Consider the following 13,221-nt stretch of genomic DNA (forward strand, 5'->3'; position numbering starts at 1 on the left):
TAGGAAGAGGTACTATATGGTATTTGCCTAATATTCCTTAACTCTTCATTAGGATTTTTATTTTCAAAAGAGAGGCCACTTTAATCTAGTTTCTGAGACCACGGGCCTCAGTGTCCCTTTATCAGGGCTGAGTTGTTAAAGCAGAGCTTAAACTGAAACACAACAATAATTAATCAACTCATCAAATTAAACTTTGCCTAGTGAGTGAAAGGGGCCTAAACCATCAATTTCCGCAGAATTTAAGTTTTTTTGTTCTTAAACTGAATTACTAAGCCTAGTGCCTGAGTAGTTATGGTCACAGAGGGAACTGATGCAGTGCTTTCTTCCTAAATGTGGAGAGACAACTCCAGATAGCTACTGTGCTTTAGCTGTCCCAAGCAGCAGCAGGAAGCAGACAAGAACCTGGTCAGTTTCACAGCTGCTATTCAGAACCCTGTGGACAGAAATGAAACTGATGTGATTCTTATCAGTTTCATCATCCTGTTGGAAAGAGCTGAGGGGAAGTGGCTGGAGCTATTTGCAGGGGAAGAGGATACACCCCCTTCTCCCCAAAGAGGCACGATGTTGCCAACCCCACACCTAGGATGTGAGGCTTGTGATGTGGGAAAAGAATAAAGCTCTTTCCGGCAAGCTCTGTCCAATCCAGAAGTGTTGGCTGGGGATGCAGAAGTCACAACTAGCTGCAGCCAGATACAGAAGATGGAGACCCTGAGCAGGGTCCAGGGGACAGCACCTTGATAGGAGTCTCAACACACACTGTCTTCCCAGCAGCCAGAGGGATGAGCTTCTCAGCAGGTTATTACCCAAGCTTCACAGATGGACACTCTACTTGCATCTTACTGCCCTGTAGCTATCAGGTGTCTGGGCAATTTATCAGCCCTGTAAACAGAGAATGAAAAATACTCCCATCAAGAGTCCTGTGGATTAGAAATTAGTCAACAAGCAAACTCTAATGAAGTGTGGTGGACTTTAATCCCAAAATAGGAATAAAAAATAGGCCTAAGAGCGATACAAAGGCAGCCATATTATTGCTCTAAATTATCAGGTTTTATTGGAATGTGAAGTAGAACAGACACACAAATGGAACTTCCACAGGTGTCCAATTTTAAAGGAAAGCTGCACTCATTCTGCTCAGCCACGCAGGATCAGTGTTCACATGGTAAGAACTCCTTGTCATGGCAAATGAAACACATTTCAAGGCTTTTCAATACAGTTATTTCTGAGCCTAGAGCTGCAGGCAGGCACGTGGGGTTAAATCAGTTTTTAAACTCACTTTAACAACTAGTAACAATGGTTTAAGCAGTCAGAACTGACTGTTGAAGCAGGATAGGGACTGGTTTAATGTCTCTTTCATAGGGCCCGCAGAATGCCAGTCACAGGTGACATTCTTTTCAGCAAGATGGCTGCCTGCAGCTCTAGGCTCAGAAATGCTAAATGCATTTTAAGCACACCTGCTTAAAAATAAAAAACCCACGCCATAGTAGAAAGGGCTTGTTGCGTGAGCATTCTTACCAGAGGGGTGATCAAAGTAGGGCAGTTTTCCTCTAAACATGGAAGCAAAAATGGAGGGTTTAGATGATTTTTGTTCTCTCTCTTTTATTTTCACAGGCTTAAACAAAGACGTTTTCCCTGCAAACAAATCACATCCGTTTCATGTCCAAACCCTCCCGTGTGCATTTTAGAATTCTACCTCACTCACCATCTCTAGTTTGATACTCAGTTACTGGCCTAGAAAGGGATGTGGAACAGAAGCAGTGCCCAAAATTGGAATTCTAGTTCTCAACTTTCGACATCCTCTCCCCACAATCCACTGAGTTTATCCAGATGTGTGTACCTGACACAAAATGCTTGTGGTTTGCTTTGATCTATTGCATAGACAGTAGGTTTCGGACAATTCACTTGACAGTCTGTTCATTACGCCTTTGAAAGAAGCTACAGTGCGTAAAAAGAAAAGAACAGGAGTGAGAGAAGAGTCAGTAGCAGACAGTAAGATCTACCTGTTATGGTTAGGCTGAGCAGACATCCCAATATTAGGGGCTTTGTCTTATATAGGTATCTATACTGCCCCCACCCAAAAACAAGTGTCCCCATTTTTCACACTTGCTATCTGGTCACCGTAGTTACAGTCCCAGAAAGACAGAGGGAGATTTTCGAAGTCAATAGCACTTCGGCTTCCAGCTGCCATTTGCGCATTTGAAAAACATCTTTCCCGTTAAGTTGCGTCAAGTTTGGCCACAAGAATTCTCTCTCTCTACACATGTGACAGACTCCCTCTTAGGGCATGTCTTCACTCACTGCAGTTAACTCAAGTTATTTACACTCCAGTTCAGGAGTAGGCAACCTCTGGCACGTGTGCCGAAGGCGGCACGTGAGCTGATTTTCAGTGGCACTCACACTGCCCGGGTCCTGGCCACTGGCCCAGGTGGCTCTGCATTTTAATTTAATTTTAAATGAAGCTTCTTAAACATTTTAAAAATCTTATTTACTTTACATACAACTATAGTTTAGTTATATATTATAGACTTATAGAAAGACATATTATAGACTTCTAAAAATGCTAAAATGTATTACTGGAACACAAAACCTTAAATTAGAGTGACTAAATGAAGACTCGGCGCACCACTTCTGAAAGGTTGCTGACTTCTGCTCCAGTTACTCCTCTTGATCTTATCTAGCTTGAGTCAGATCAACCCCACTGGTTGCTACAGCACTCAAGTTGCTGCATCTCCACCAGCACTGCACTCCTTCGTGTGCGACACTAAGACTTCTGGGGGCACAATCTCGGGGCTGTGTGTGTTGCAATAAACAGAACTGCTCAATGAATTCTCTCTCAGCAAGTCAAGAGAGAACTGCTCTGTCTTTTATGAGCACACAGGGGAAAAGCGTGGGAAGGCACTGGAGGATAAGCAGCACTTGGGTAGCACTAGCCTGCATCTACACTACAGAGTGGTCATGTTATCAGCTGACAAGTTGTGCCCACTAGTGTTTTAGCCTATCCTCCCTCTCAGGCCAGCCAAACCAAGCTAAAAGCACCACCAGGCCTCAGTTAAGGGCTTGTGTGTGTGTAGACAGCACTGCAGTTTGAGGCAACACTAAAGTTAACCTTGCAGTGAAGACAAGCCTTAAGAGTGCATCTAACGCAAGCTGTCACTGTCTTTAACTCTCAAGGACAAGCTATGGCCTCATTATCTCTGAGCAAGATAAGCATTTGAAAGGCATGTTGTACATGAAGTTCAATAAAGTTCAATAAAGATAAATGCAAAGTGCTCCACCTAGGAAGGAACAATCAGTTTCACACATACGGAATGGGAAGAGACTGTCTAGGAAGGAGTATGGCAGAAAGGGATCTAGGGGTCATAGTGGACCACAAGCTTAATATGAGTCAACAGTGTGATACTGTTGCAAAAAAAGCAAACATGATTCTGGGATGCATTAACAGGTGTGTTGTAAACAAGACACGAGAAGTCATTCTGCCGCTTTACTCTGCGCTGGTTAGGCCTCAACTGGAGTACTGTGTCCAGTTCTGGGCACCGCATTTCAAGAAAGATGTGGAGAAATTGGAGAGGGTCCAGAGAAGAGCAACAAGAATGATGAAAGGTCTTGAGAACATGACCTAGGAAGGAAGGCTGAAGGAATTGGGTTTGTTTAGTTTGGAAAAGAGAAGACTGAGAGGGGACATGATAGCAGTTTTCAGGTATCTAAAAGGGTGTCATCAGGAGGAGGGAGAAAACTTGTTCACCTTAGCCTCCAATGATAGAACAAGAAGCAATGGGCTTAAACTGCAGCAAGGGAGATTTAGGTTGGACATTAGGAAAAAGTTCCTAACTGTCAGGGTAGTTAAACACTGGAATAGATTGCCTAGGGAAGTTGTGGAATCTCCATCGCTGGAGATATTTAAGAGTAGGTTAGATAAATGTCTATCAGGGATGGTCTAGACAGTATTTGGTCCTGCCATGAGGGCAGGGGACTGGACTCGATGACCTCTCGAGCTCCCTTCCAGTCCTAGAGTCTATGAGTCTATGTGCAACATGCTTATTTTCAATTAACTTTTCAAGGCTGAAAGGCTTGAGCAGGCAGGAGTGGGTGCTGTAAATATCATGACTCTTAGAAAGTTAGCACAAAACAGTGCCAGGGTGCAGTATGGACTTGCAAATACTTATGGATTCATTATAGGTAGATAATAAAGCCTCTTCAGCAGGGCCGGCTCCAGGCACCAGCACAGCAAGCAGGTGCCTGGGGCAACCAATGAAGAGAGGGGCAGCACATCCAGCCATTCAGCGGCGATAGAGCTGCCGCCAATCACAAATGCAGCTTTTTTTTTTTGGCCACTTGGGGCAGCAAAAACGCTAGAGCCGGCCCTGCTCTTCAGGCACGTAAAAAGGCAATCGAGGATTATGACCATGGCAGTTAAAGTTCACAAAAGGCACCTGAACCATTTATTACTGGTGAAATATACTATTTTCCGGACGAGCTGTTCAAAACACTAATCTGTCCCACCAAGCATTGTAAATGGCTTGTTGAAACTGAGCAATGCTTAGGCCAGAAGAACAGTACTGCGCCCCTTTATGCAATCGTATCCCAGTGATTGCTATCTGCAGTGACAACACACAGACAGCTTTCGGCGGATTTCTACCACACGTGTTGCCTGCTTGTGACAAAGACACTAGCATAAATGGACCCAAGGTGCCATCATACTTGTTCCAACTAACATAACATTAAAGTGCTGCGCTATGATGTTCAGTTAGACCAGGTCTAGCTGACTCCTCCACTATTAGGAGATGATGGATTGTTTGATAACTTGCCCCAAAAGTAAAAGATTGGTATATCCAGAGACTGAACTATCAGGAAATAGAGAGTTTCTTAGAGCAACTCCATGGTGAAATAGAAGCATGGGAGAGCAGCCACCCAAAAGCTGTAAGAGAAGCAACACAGATTCAGGCTCACAGTATTGCAGGGATCGGCAACCTTTCAGAAGTGCTGTGCTGAGTCTTCATTTATTCACTCTAATTTAAAGGTTTCACGTGCCAGTAATACATTAACATTTTTAGACAGACAGTCTCTTTCTATAAGTCTATAACATATAACTGAACTATTGTTATATGTAAAGTAAATAAGGTTTATAAAATGTTTAAGAATCTTCATTTAAAATTAAATTAAAATGCAGAGCCCCCTGGACCAGCGGCCAGGATCCAGGCAGCGTGAGTGCCACTGAAAATCAGCTTGTGTGCCGCCTAAGGCACACATGCCACAGGTTGCCTACTCCTGCAGTATTGTATAAGCTAGGGAAATTGTAATCAGTTTCAGTTGCTTTAAACAAAGCTACAAATGTTTCCTCACTTTGATGGAATATAAGAGTCCCATGCATTTGAGCTGAAATGGATCAACATTCAGGATTTATTCCAGTTGAAGCATTTAGAGCTGTCAGTGAAATAAAAAGTAAGTTTCACACTTTGCCAGCCTGGAATGGGAAGACTGCCAAAACTGAGATCACAAGAATTCAAAAAGAGACTGCTGGACTCCCAACTAAAGACAGCACACACGGATAAAGAGCATTAAACCCTCACTTTCAGGCTAGGTAGGTGTCACATGATGCAAATGTTTTCAGTATTCACATTCCACTTCATTCCCATTTGCCTAAAGTTGTAGCCAACAAACAACTGGATACTGATGAGGAATATGGACATTTAACTGGAGAGTTAAGCTATATTTGAAACATCTGAAGGCTTTCTTGTGAGGGACCAATGTCCAAATATATTTTAAGATAATTCGGATATGGATCCCCAACTGTTATGTCAGTCTATGGCTTCCTATGGATAAACTGTTTCCAAGTACAACCATGTCTCAGATTCATCTGGGGGAATGAGCCTCTAGGAGATCATTTAGCTCCATCTGCCTCCAGCATAGCAGGATTTAATTATTCCTGGAGCATGACAGACCGTTTTCTGGGACTTGCCTCATATAGCTCCAAGGCTGGCAATTCCATCATCTCCCTTCACAACTTGCATCACTACTCAACCTAGTCTTCCAGCTGTAGTATCCTCTCGAAAATGAATTGTAAAGTAAAAATTGTTTCTGCGCTTTACTGCTTCTTGACATTGCATAAACATGCCCTCAATACTCTTTTCCCCACTCACATTTTCAAAATGTGGAATTTCCAACTTCCTCCTTTGTTGCTGGAGGACATCAGCAAGATCTTTGGAGTAGGACCCTACAGAGGACCAAACCAAAGTTTTAGCCCTCCCAACCACCAATTAAAAGGCAAATTGATACTGACTTTTAGGTCTCACCTCCACTTTTTAAGGCAGTTTTAGCTTTTCAACAGTGGCCAGACAAACCAAGTTTGAAGCTATTTTAGTTAAAACCCATTCAAGAGAATTCAAACGTCCCATGAAGACTCAACTTCCTCTCCTTCCTGCTTCAATACTTCATCCCTTTAAGAAATTGTAACCGTCTCTTCTGTTTATGGTATTTCTAAGATGTCTATCCTCACTGAATCTGATCAGGCTACAGAAGCAGCGCTTCAAGATTTCGTGAACATGCTGTTCCTCAAACTTCTCATCTTCCAAACTTTCCATGACAGCTGGACACCTTGGCAATGTTTAAGTTGTGCAGTTGATCACTCAGTACCTTCTATGATTAGTGAGACAGTTACATGTCTATAGGGGACACAATATCCCAGCATTAAGAGTAAAGGAAGACTCTGAAAACAATGTTGACTGACTGATCAGCTTGGCCATAAGCCTCACACAAAAGGATCTTTCTAATAGGATATTTAGATCAGAATTCTCATTATGCATGAATTGTGTTTTTTCAGAATACCAGTGCATGAAAGAGGAAAACTTTTCACCCACAGCTTGTGTTTGTGTTGCTTAAAAAAATGCAACATTGCATAGAATATTTTAAGTTGCTTTCCACAAATTTTATATAATCCCATTCCACCTGCAAACACCCAAACATGGGTCACAAAAAAGAAAAAAGAAAGAAACAAGAAACTGCAGATCATACAGGTTACTGCTTGCATCCTGTCATAAAGCATGTCAGGCAGTATATGTAGTGCTTAGTTACAAAAAAGAATTAGTTACAAGTAAATACAGTAATAAGCAGGACTAAAGTTAGGGTCTAAAAACAGGGAAAGGGAAGAATTTGTATAGTGAATGTTAAACCTGACCTGCAAACAAGTATTTTCCGCCTTCCTTATGCCACATACAGCGAGTCTGAAAGGCTTGACATTTCTTTTTCTAAGACACATTAGAGATTCAGACAGTGTCTGCCACAGAAGACTATGTTGACTACTGAATTAGTGAAGTGTCATCACAAGAAAGTGAAAGCCAAGTCAGTCAGAGGACGGGAAGACATTTTCATCAGGCCATTTAAAACTCTCCTTTGTTAATATCTCAATCTCCTATGCCTAGCAAAAACTTGAATCTTTAATATAGACAATTTTTCTCCACATGCCAAACATTCAATTAAGATGCAAGAACTCAAACTCCCCACCTGCAGCCAAGAAATCCTCCAGGAAAAACAAAAACAAAAGCCACATACACACAAACCCTCACCCCCACCTTTTAAGACCTCAGGCCTTCTTTATATGTCAGAGAAGCAAAAAGGATTAATTTTTCCAGTCAGTTTTAACTGTTAAGGTACGAGTACAGCTTTCTGCAGTTGCTGTATGGACTGAAATATCTGCTCTCCTAACATGGGTCTATGAGCATGACTCTGGCATCAGATTCTGCAGACAGCATGACTCTTTTTACAATAGGTTTTAAAGAGTTTTTACTTTATTACTTCAAAGAGCTTTTCCCTTGTTGAACAAATTACTTTTACAAGTACAATTTTAATCTTCCTTCCCTCAGTCTTTTCCTGAAAGGATCTGAAGAGAGAAAAGCATCCCCATTTTATAGGTGCAGACACTGGCATAAAGGTTAAGACTTTCCATAAGTCACAGTGAGTCAGCAGCAGAGCCAGGAATAGAACATAGCCTAGAGCCCTTTCACTTTTGTTATGTTAGTTTGACATTCTGCAATTTAGTTCCCTCCCCCAGCAAAAAAAATAAAAACCACACACTATTTGAAATAATACAGAACACAGGGCTTACTGAAGGCGAAGGTATGCAAAGCCTTAGCAAACGTGCCACCTTCCACAGGATGCTAAGAGCTCTTTGGCATAAATTCATGTCAATGAATCTCTACACAAAAAGGATCACACCATACTTAATGGAAATCCAGGGCAGATGATGTCATGGTAGAGACACGAAGTGTGTATTCACGCACGAAAGCTCATGCGCCAATACGTTTGTTAGTCTATAAGGTGCCACAGGACTCTGCCGCTCTTATGGTAGAGAGAGAAGATGCAAATTGGGTGGATGGACAAATACCTCAAAGCAAATAGTTAAATACCAGCCAACATTTGAGATCTGTGAATGAAAACATTTGATAGGTATCACACTGAGTAGGTTATCACAATTGCCCCCTAAACCATATCCACAATCACTGGATGTTTCTGCATGAGTGACCAGCCAAGAAAAGTTTGACAGCTGTTACCAATCCTTTTCAGGGTAAATACTGCATTGAGATGAATAAGAATAGTTTACACTTCTCCATAGTGATAGCTTGTCTGTCTACATATTCAGGAAGATAGTACTCCAACAGTTCACATTTAGGTTTTTTTCAAAACTGTAAATGCTTAAATTCAGCAGAAATCAATGGGACCATCAGAAGAGTGTAAGTAGAGTGCATTGCCAAGTCAGCTTAACCTGATCTCTGACATTTGGAAAGAAGAGATAGGACTGTAGAAAATAAGCAGTCTTGTTTTTAAAAGACAAGGAACGCCTTTAAAAACAGAGAAAGTCATTTGAAGTGACCTATGCCCAGATCCACAAAGGTATTTAGGCTCCTAACATCCACTGAAATCAATTAAAACAACAAGGAGTCCAGTGGCACCTTAAAGACTAACAGATTTATTTGGGAATAAGCTTTTAGGGCTTTTTACCCATGAAATCTTATTCCTAAATAAATCTGTTAGTCTTTAAAGTGCCACCAGACTCCTGGTTGTTTTTGTGGATACAGCTACCCTCTGATACTGAAATCAATGGAAGTGAGTGGTTTTGTACTAGGCAAAACTGGTTTCAACTGAAAGGAACAGGTATATTAGCTCTCCTTTTTCCTAAAGGGAACCAAATTTATGTGATTTTCTTATAAGACAAACTTGGTACAGTTGATTTTGAAGTTTAATAAAATATTTATGAAAAAATAAGAGCTGGCCTTTTAGATGGTAGTACATGTGAAGGTATTAGCAGCAGTTTTACTCATCCTTTGGTAGATACAACCTCCTTTATATTTAAATTTGCAGCTCACACAACCCTGTCACAGTGTTACTATTGTATGTTGCTGGCATCAGAAAGAGATCATCAAAATCCGTGTCAGTTACGTTGACAACAAATACAATGGAAGAATGATCTTGCAGCCAAAGACAGCACAGTCTGAAAGTCTGGGCTGATAGCTTCTGCTTCCAGCTGTGCAGATTCAGCGTCTGGCTTTCTAACCAGATAGGTCCCTTGGTCCTCCACTGCAGTAGCGAAGCACCTTGGAGATCACACACTCTGTTCACGGCTTGTGCAATTAAAGGGCTTGACTCGGTCCCCAGGGTTTGTTTTTATGATTCTGTGAGAGACCTTGGGCAAGTGACTGGACCTCTCAGTACTTCCCTGCACCCGGCTGTGAAACCGGGACCCCCACAGCGCCCAGGGGAGAGGACGTGAGGCCTGTGTCCGCTGAAGGATGGAGGGACCCAGGAGTGCAGCACGCTCAGCCCCGCCCCGTTTCAAGCCGATCGCGCCCCAGCGTGACCCCGTTTTCGGGGCAGCAGAGACCCCCCCCCCGGGGTGGGGCAGGCCCGTGGCACTGGGGCGCCCCCTCCCCATTATCGGGGACCCCCAGATGGGGTCGCGGGCCCCACGCTTAGAGGCCTCCCCCTTTCGGGGCTGCTGGGGTGGGGGGTTTAAGGAACTGCCCCCTGGGCGCGGGGCGGATGGAGCGGGGGAGGCCGGAGCGGACTCACCTGCCAGGTGGGGCCTGCTCGGCAGCTGGACGAAGCGGTTGAGGAGCCCCCCGGCCGGCACCGCCCCGGGCCCGTCCCCGCTGCACCCTCCGCCCGAGCCGCTGCCTCCAGCGCCCCCCCGCCGCCGATTCCCGTCCCAGCCGCCCTCCGCCGCCGACATGGCCCGACCGACTCCGCTCCGCCCCCCAGGGCCCCGGCCCGCTCCCTCCTCCGCCGGCGGAGTGTGGAAGGGCTTCGCTCGCTTGTGCCCACGGGGAGGCCAATCAGCAGCGGCCTTCAATAGCCAGAGCCAATAGGAGACAGGATTCTTGGCAGGTGGACGAGAAAGAGGGAAACGTCACCAAAGAGAGGGGCAGAGACAGACATGAGGAACTGATACCAGAGGTTCTCGAACCGCCCCGCTCGACTCTTTCTGGTCCTCCGGGCGGGCGCCACTATGGAATCAGGCAGGAGCAATCGGCAGCCGACTCTGGAACTCTCACCAACCATAGAACGTTCTCATAGACTCATGGACTCTAGGACTGGAAGGGACCTCGAGAGGTCATCGAGTCCAGTCCCCTGTCCTCATGGCAGGACCAAATACTGTCTAGACCATCCCTGATAGACATTTATCTAACCTACTCTTAAATATCTCCAGCGATGGAGATTCCACAACTTCCCTAGGCAATTTATTCCAGTGTTTAACTACCCTGACAGTTAGGAACTTTTTCCTAATGTCCAACCTAAACCTCCCTTGCTGCAGTTTAAGCCCATTGCTTCTTGTTCTATCATTGGAGGCTAAGGTGAACAAGTTTTCTCCCTCCTCCTGATGACACCCTTTTAGATACCTGGAAACTGCTATCATGTCCTCTCTCAGTCTTCTCTTTTCCAAACTAAACAAACCCAATTCCTTCAGCCTTCCTTCATAGGTCATGTTCTCAAGACCTTTCATCATTCTTGTTGCTCTTCTCTGGACCCTCTCCAATTTCTCCACATCTTTCTTGAAATGCGGTGCCCAGAACTGGACACAATACTCCAGTTGAGGCCTAACCAGCGCAGAGTAAAGCGGAAGAATGACTTCTCGTGTCTTCTTTACAACACACCTGTTAATGCATCCCAGAATCACGTTTGCTTTTTTTGCAACAGTATCACACTGTTGACTCATATTAAGCTTGTGGTCTACTATGACCCCTAGATCTCTTTCTGCCATACTCCTTCCTAGACAGTCTCTTCCCATTCTGTATGTGTGAAACTGATTGTTCCTTCTTAGGTGGAGCACTTTGCATTTATCTTTATTGAACTTCATCCTGTTTACCTCAGACCATTTCTCCAATTTGTCCAGATCATTTTGAATTTTGACCCTGTCCTCCAAAGCAGTTGCAATCCCTCCCAGTTTGGTATCGTCCGCAAACTTAATAAGCGTACTTTCTATGCCAACATCTAAATCGTTGATGAAGATATTGAACAGAATCGGTCCCAAAACAGACCCCTGCGGAACCCCACTTGTTATACCTTTCCAGCAGGATTGGGAGCCATTAACAACTACTCTCTGAGTACGGTTATCCAGCCAGTTATGCACCCACCTTATAGTAGCCCCACCTAAATTGTACTTTCCTAGTTTATCTATAAGAATATCATGCGAGACAGTATCAAATGCCTTACTAAAGTCTAGGTATATCACATCCACCGCTTCTCCCTTATCCACAAGGCTCGTTTTCCTATCAAAGAACGCTATCAGATTAGTTTGACACGATTTGTTCTTTACAAATCCATGCTGGCTATTCCCTATCACCTTACCACCTTCCAAGTGTTTGCAGATGATTTCTTTGATTACCTGCTCCATTATCTTCCCTGGCACAGAAGTTAAACTAACTGGTCTGTAGTTTCCTGGGTTGTTTTTATTTCCCTTTTTATAGATGGGCACTATATTTGCCCCCTTCCAGTCTTCTGGAATCTCCCCCGTCTCCCATGATTTCCCAAAGATAATAGCTAGAGGCTCAGATACCTCTTCTATTAACTCCTTGAGTATTCTAGGATGCATTTCATCAGGCCCTGGTGACTTGCAGGCATCTAATTTTTCTAAGTGATTTTTTACTTGCTCTTTTTTTATTTTATCATCTAAACCTACCCTCTTCCCGTAAGCATTCACTATACTAGACATTCCTTCAGACTTCTCAGTGAAGACCGAAACAAAGAAGTCATTAAGCATCTCTGCCATTTCTAAATCTCCCGTTACTGTTTCCCCCTCCTCATTGAGCAGTGGGCCTACCCTGTCCTTAGTCTTCCTCTTGCTTCTAATGTATTGATAAAAAGTCTTCTTGTTTCCCTTTATTCCCATAGCTAGTTTGAGTTCATTCTGTGCCTTTGCTTTTCTAATCTTGCCTCTGCATTCCTGTGTTATTTGCCTATATTCATCCTTCGTGATCTGACCTAGTTTCCATTTTTTATATGACGCCTTTTTATTTTGTAGGTCATGCAAGATCTCAAGGGTAAGCCAAGGTGGTCTTTTGCCACATTTTCTATCTTTCCTAACCATCGGAATAACTTGCTTTTGGGCCCTTAATAGTGTCCCTTTGAAAAACTGCCAACTTTCCTCAGTTGTTTTTCCCCTCAGTCTTAATTCCCATGGGACCTTACCTATCAGCTCTCTGAGCTTACCAAAATCCGCCTTCCTGAAATCCATTGTCTCTATTCTGCTGTACTCCCTTCTACCCTTCCTTAGAATTGAAAATTCTATGATTTCATGATCACTTTCACCCAAGCTTCCTTCTACTTTCAAATTCTCAACAAATTCCTCCCTATTTGTTAAAATCAAGTCTAGAACAGCTTCCCCCCAGTAGCTTTTTCAACTTTCTGAAATAAAAAGTTGTCTGCTATGCAGTCCAGGAACTTATTGGATAGTCTGTGCCCCGCAGTGTTATTTTCCCAACATATATCTGGATAGTTGAAGTCCCCCATCACCACCAAATCTTGGGTTTTGGATGATTTTGTTAGTTGTTTGAAAAAAGCCTCATCCACCTCTTCCACCTGATTAGGTGGCCTGTAGTAGACTCCCAGCACGACATCACCCATGTTTTTTACCCCTTTTAGTCTAACCCAGAGACTCTCCACACTTCCGTCTCCTATGTCCATCTCCACCTCAGTCCAAGTGTGTACATTTTTAATATATAAGGCAACACCTCCTCC

At 43.6% G+C, this 13,221-nt stretch overlaps 1 protein-coding gene across 3 annotated transcripts in view; it reads right to left on the minus strand.

Annotated features, from left to right (window-relative positions):
* The window catches only part of KLHDC10 (kelch domain containing 10), a 34,460-nt gene extending 24,244 nt beyond the window's left edge, over positions 1–10,216 (minus strand). For 2 of the 3 annotated variants that reach the window (XM_030580013.1, XM_030579925.1), the window contains exon 1: positions 10,057–10,216. In XM_030580013.1, coding sequence (XP_030435873.1) covers positions 10,057–10,216 — 160 coding nt within the window. Of the gene's footprint in view, positions 1–733; positions 816–10,056 lie in introns of those variants that run through there. The other variant, XM_030580094.1, reaches the window with a different exon arrangement.
* Positions 10,217–13,221: the final 3,005 nt, after the last annotated feature.

Source organism: Gopherus evgoodei, chromosome 1, assembly GCF_007399415.2.
Source record: "Gopherus evgoodei ecotype Sinaloan lineage chromosome 1, rGopEvg1_v1.p, whole genome shotgun sequence".
Classification (NCBI taxonomy): domain Eukaryota; kingdom Metazoa; phylum Chordata; order Testudines; family Testudinidae; genus Gopherus; species Gopherus evgoodei.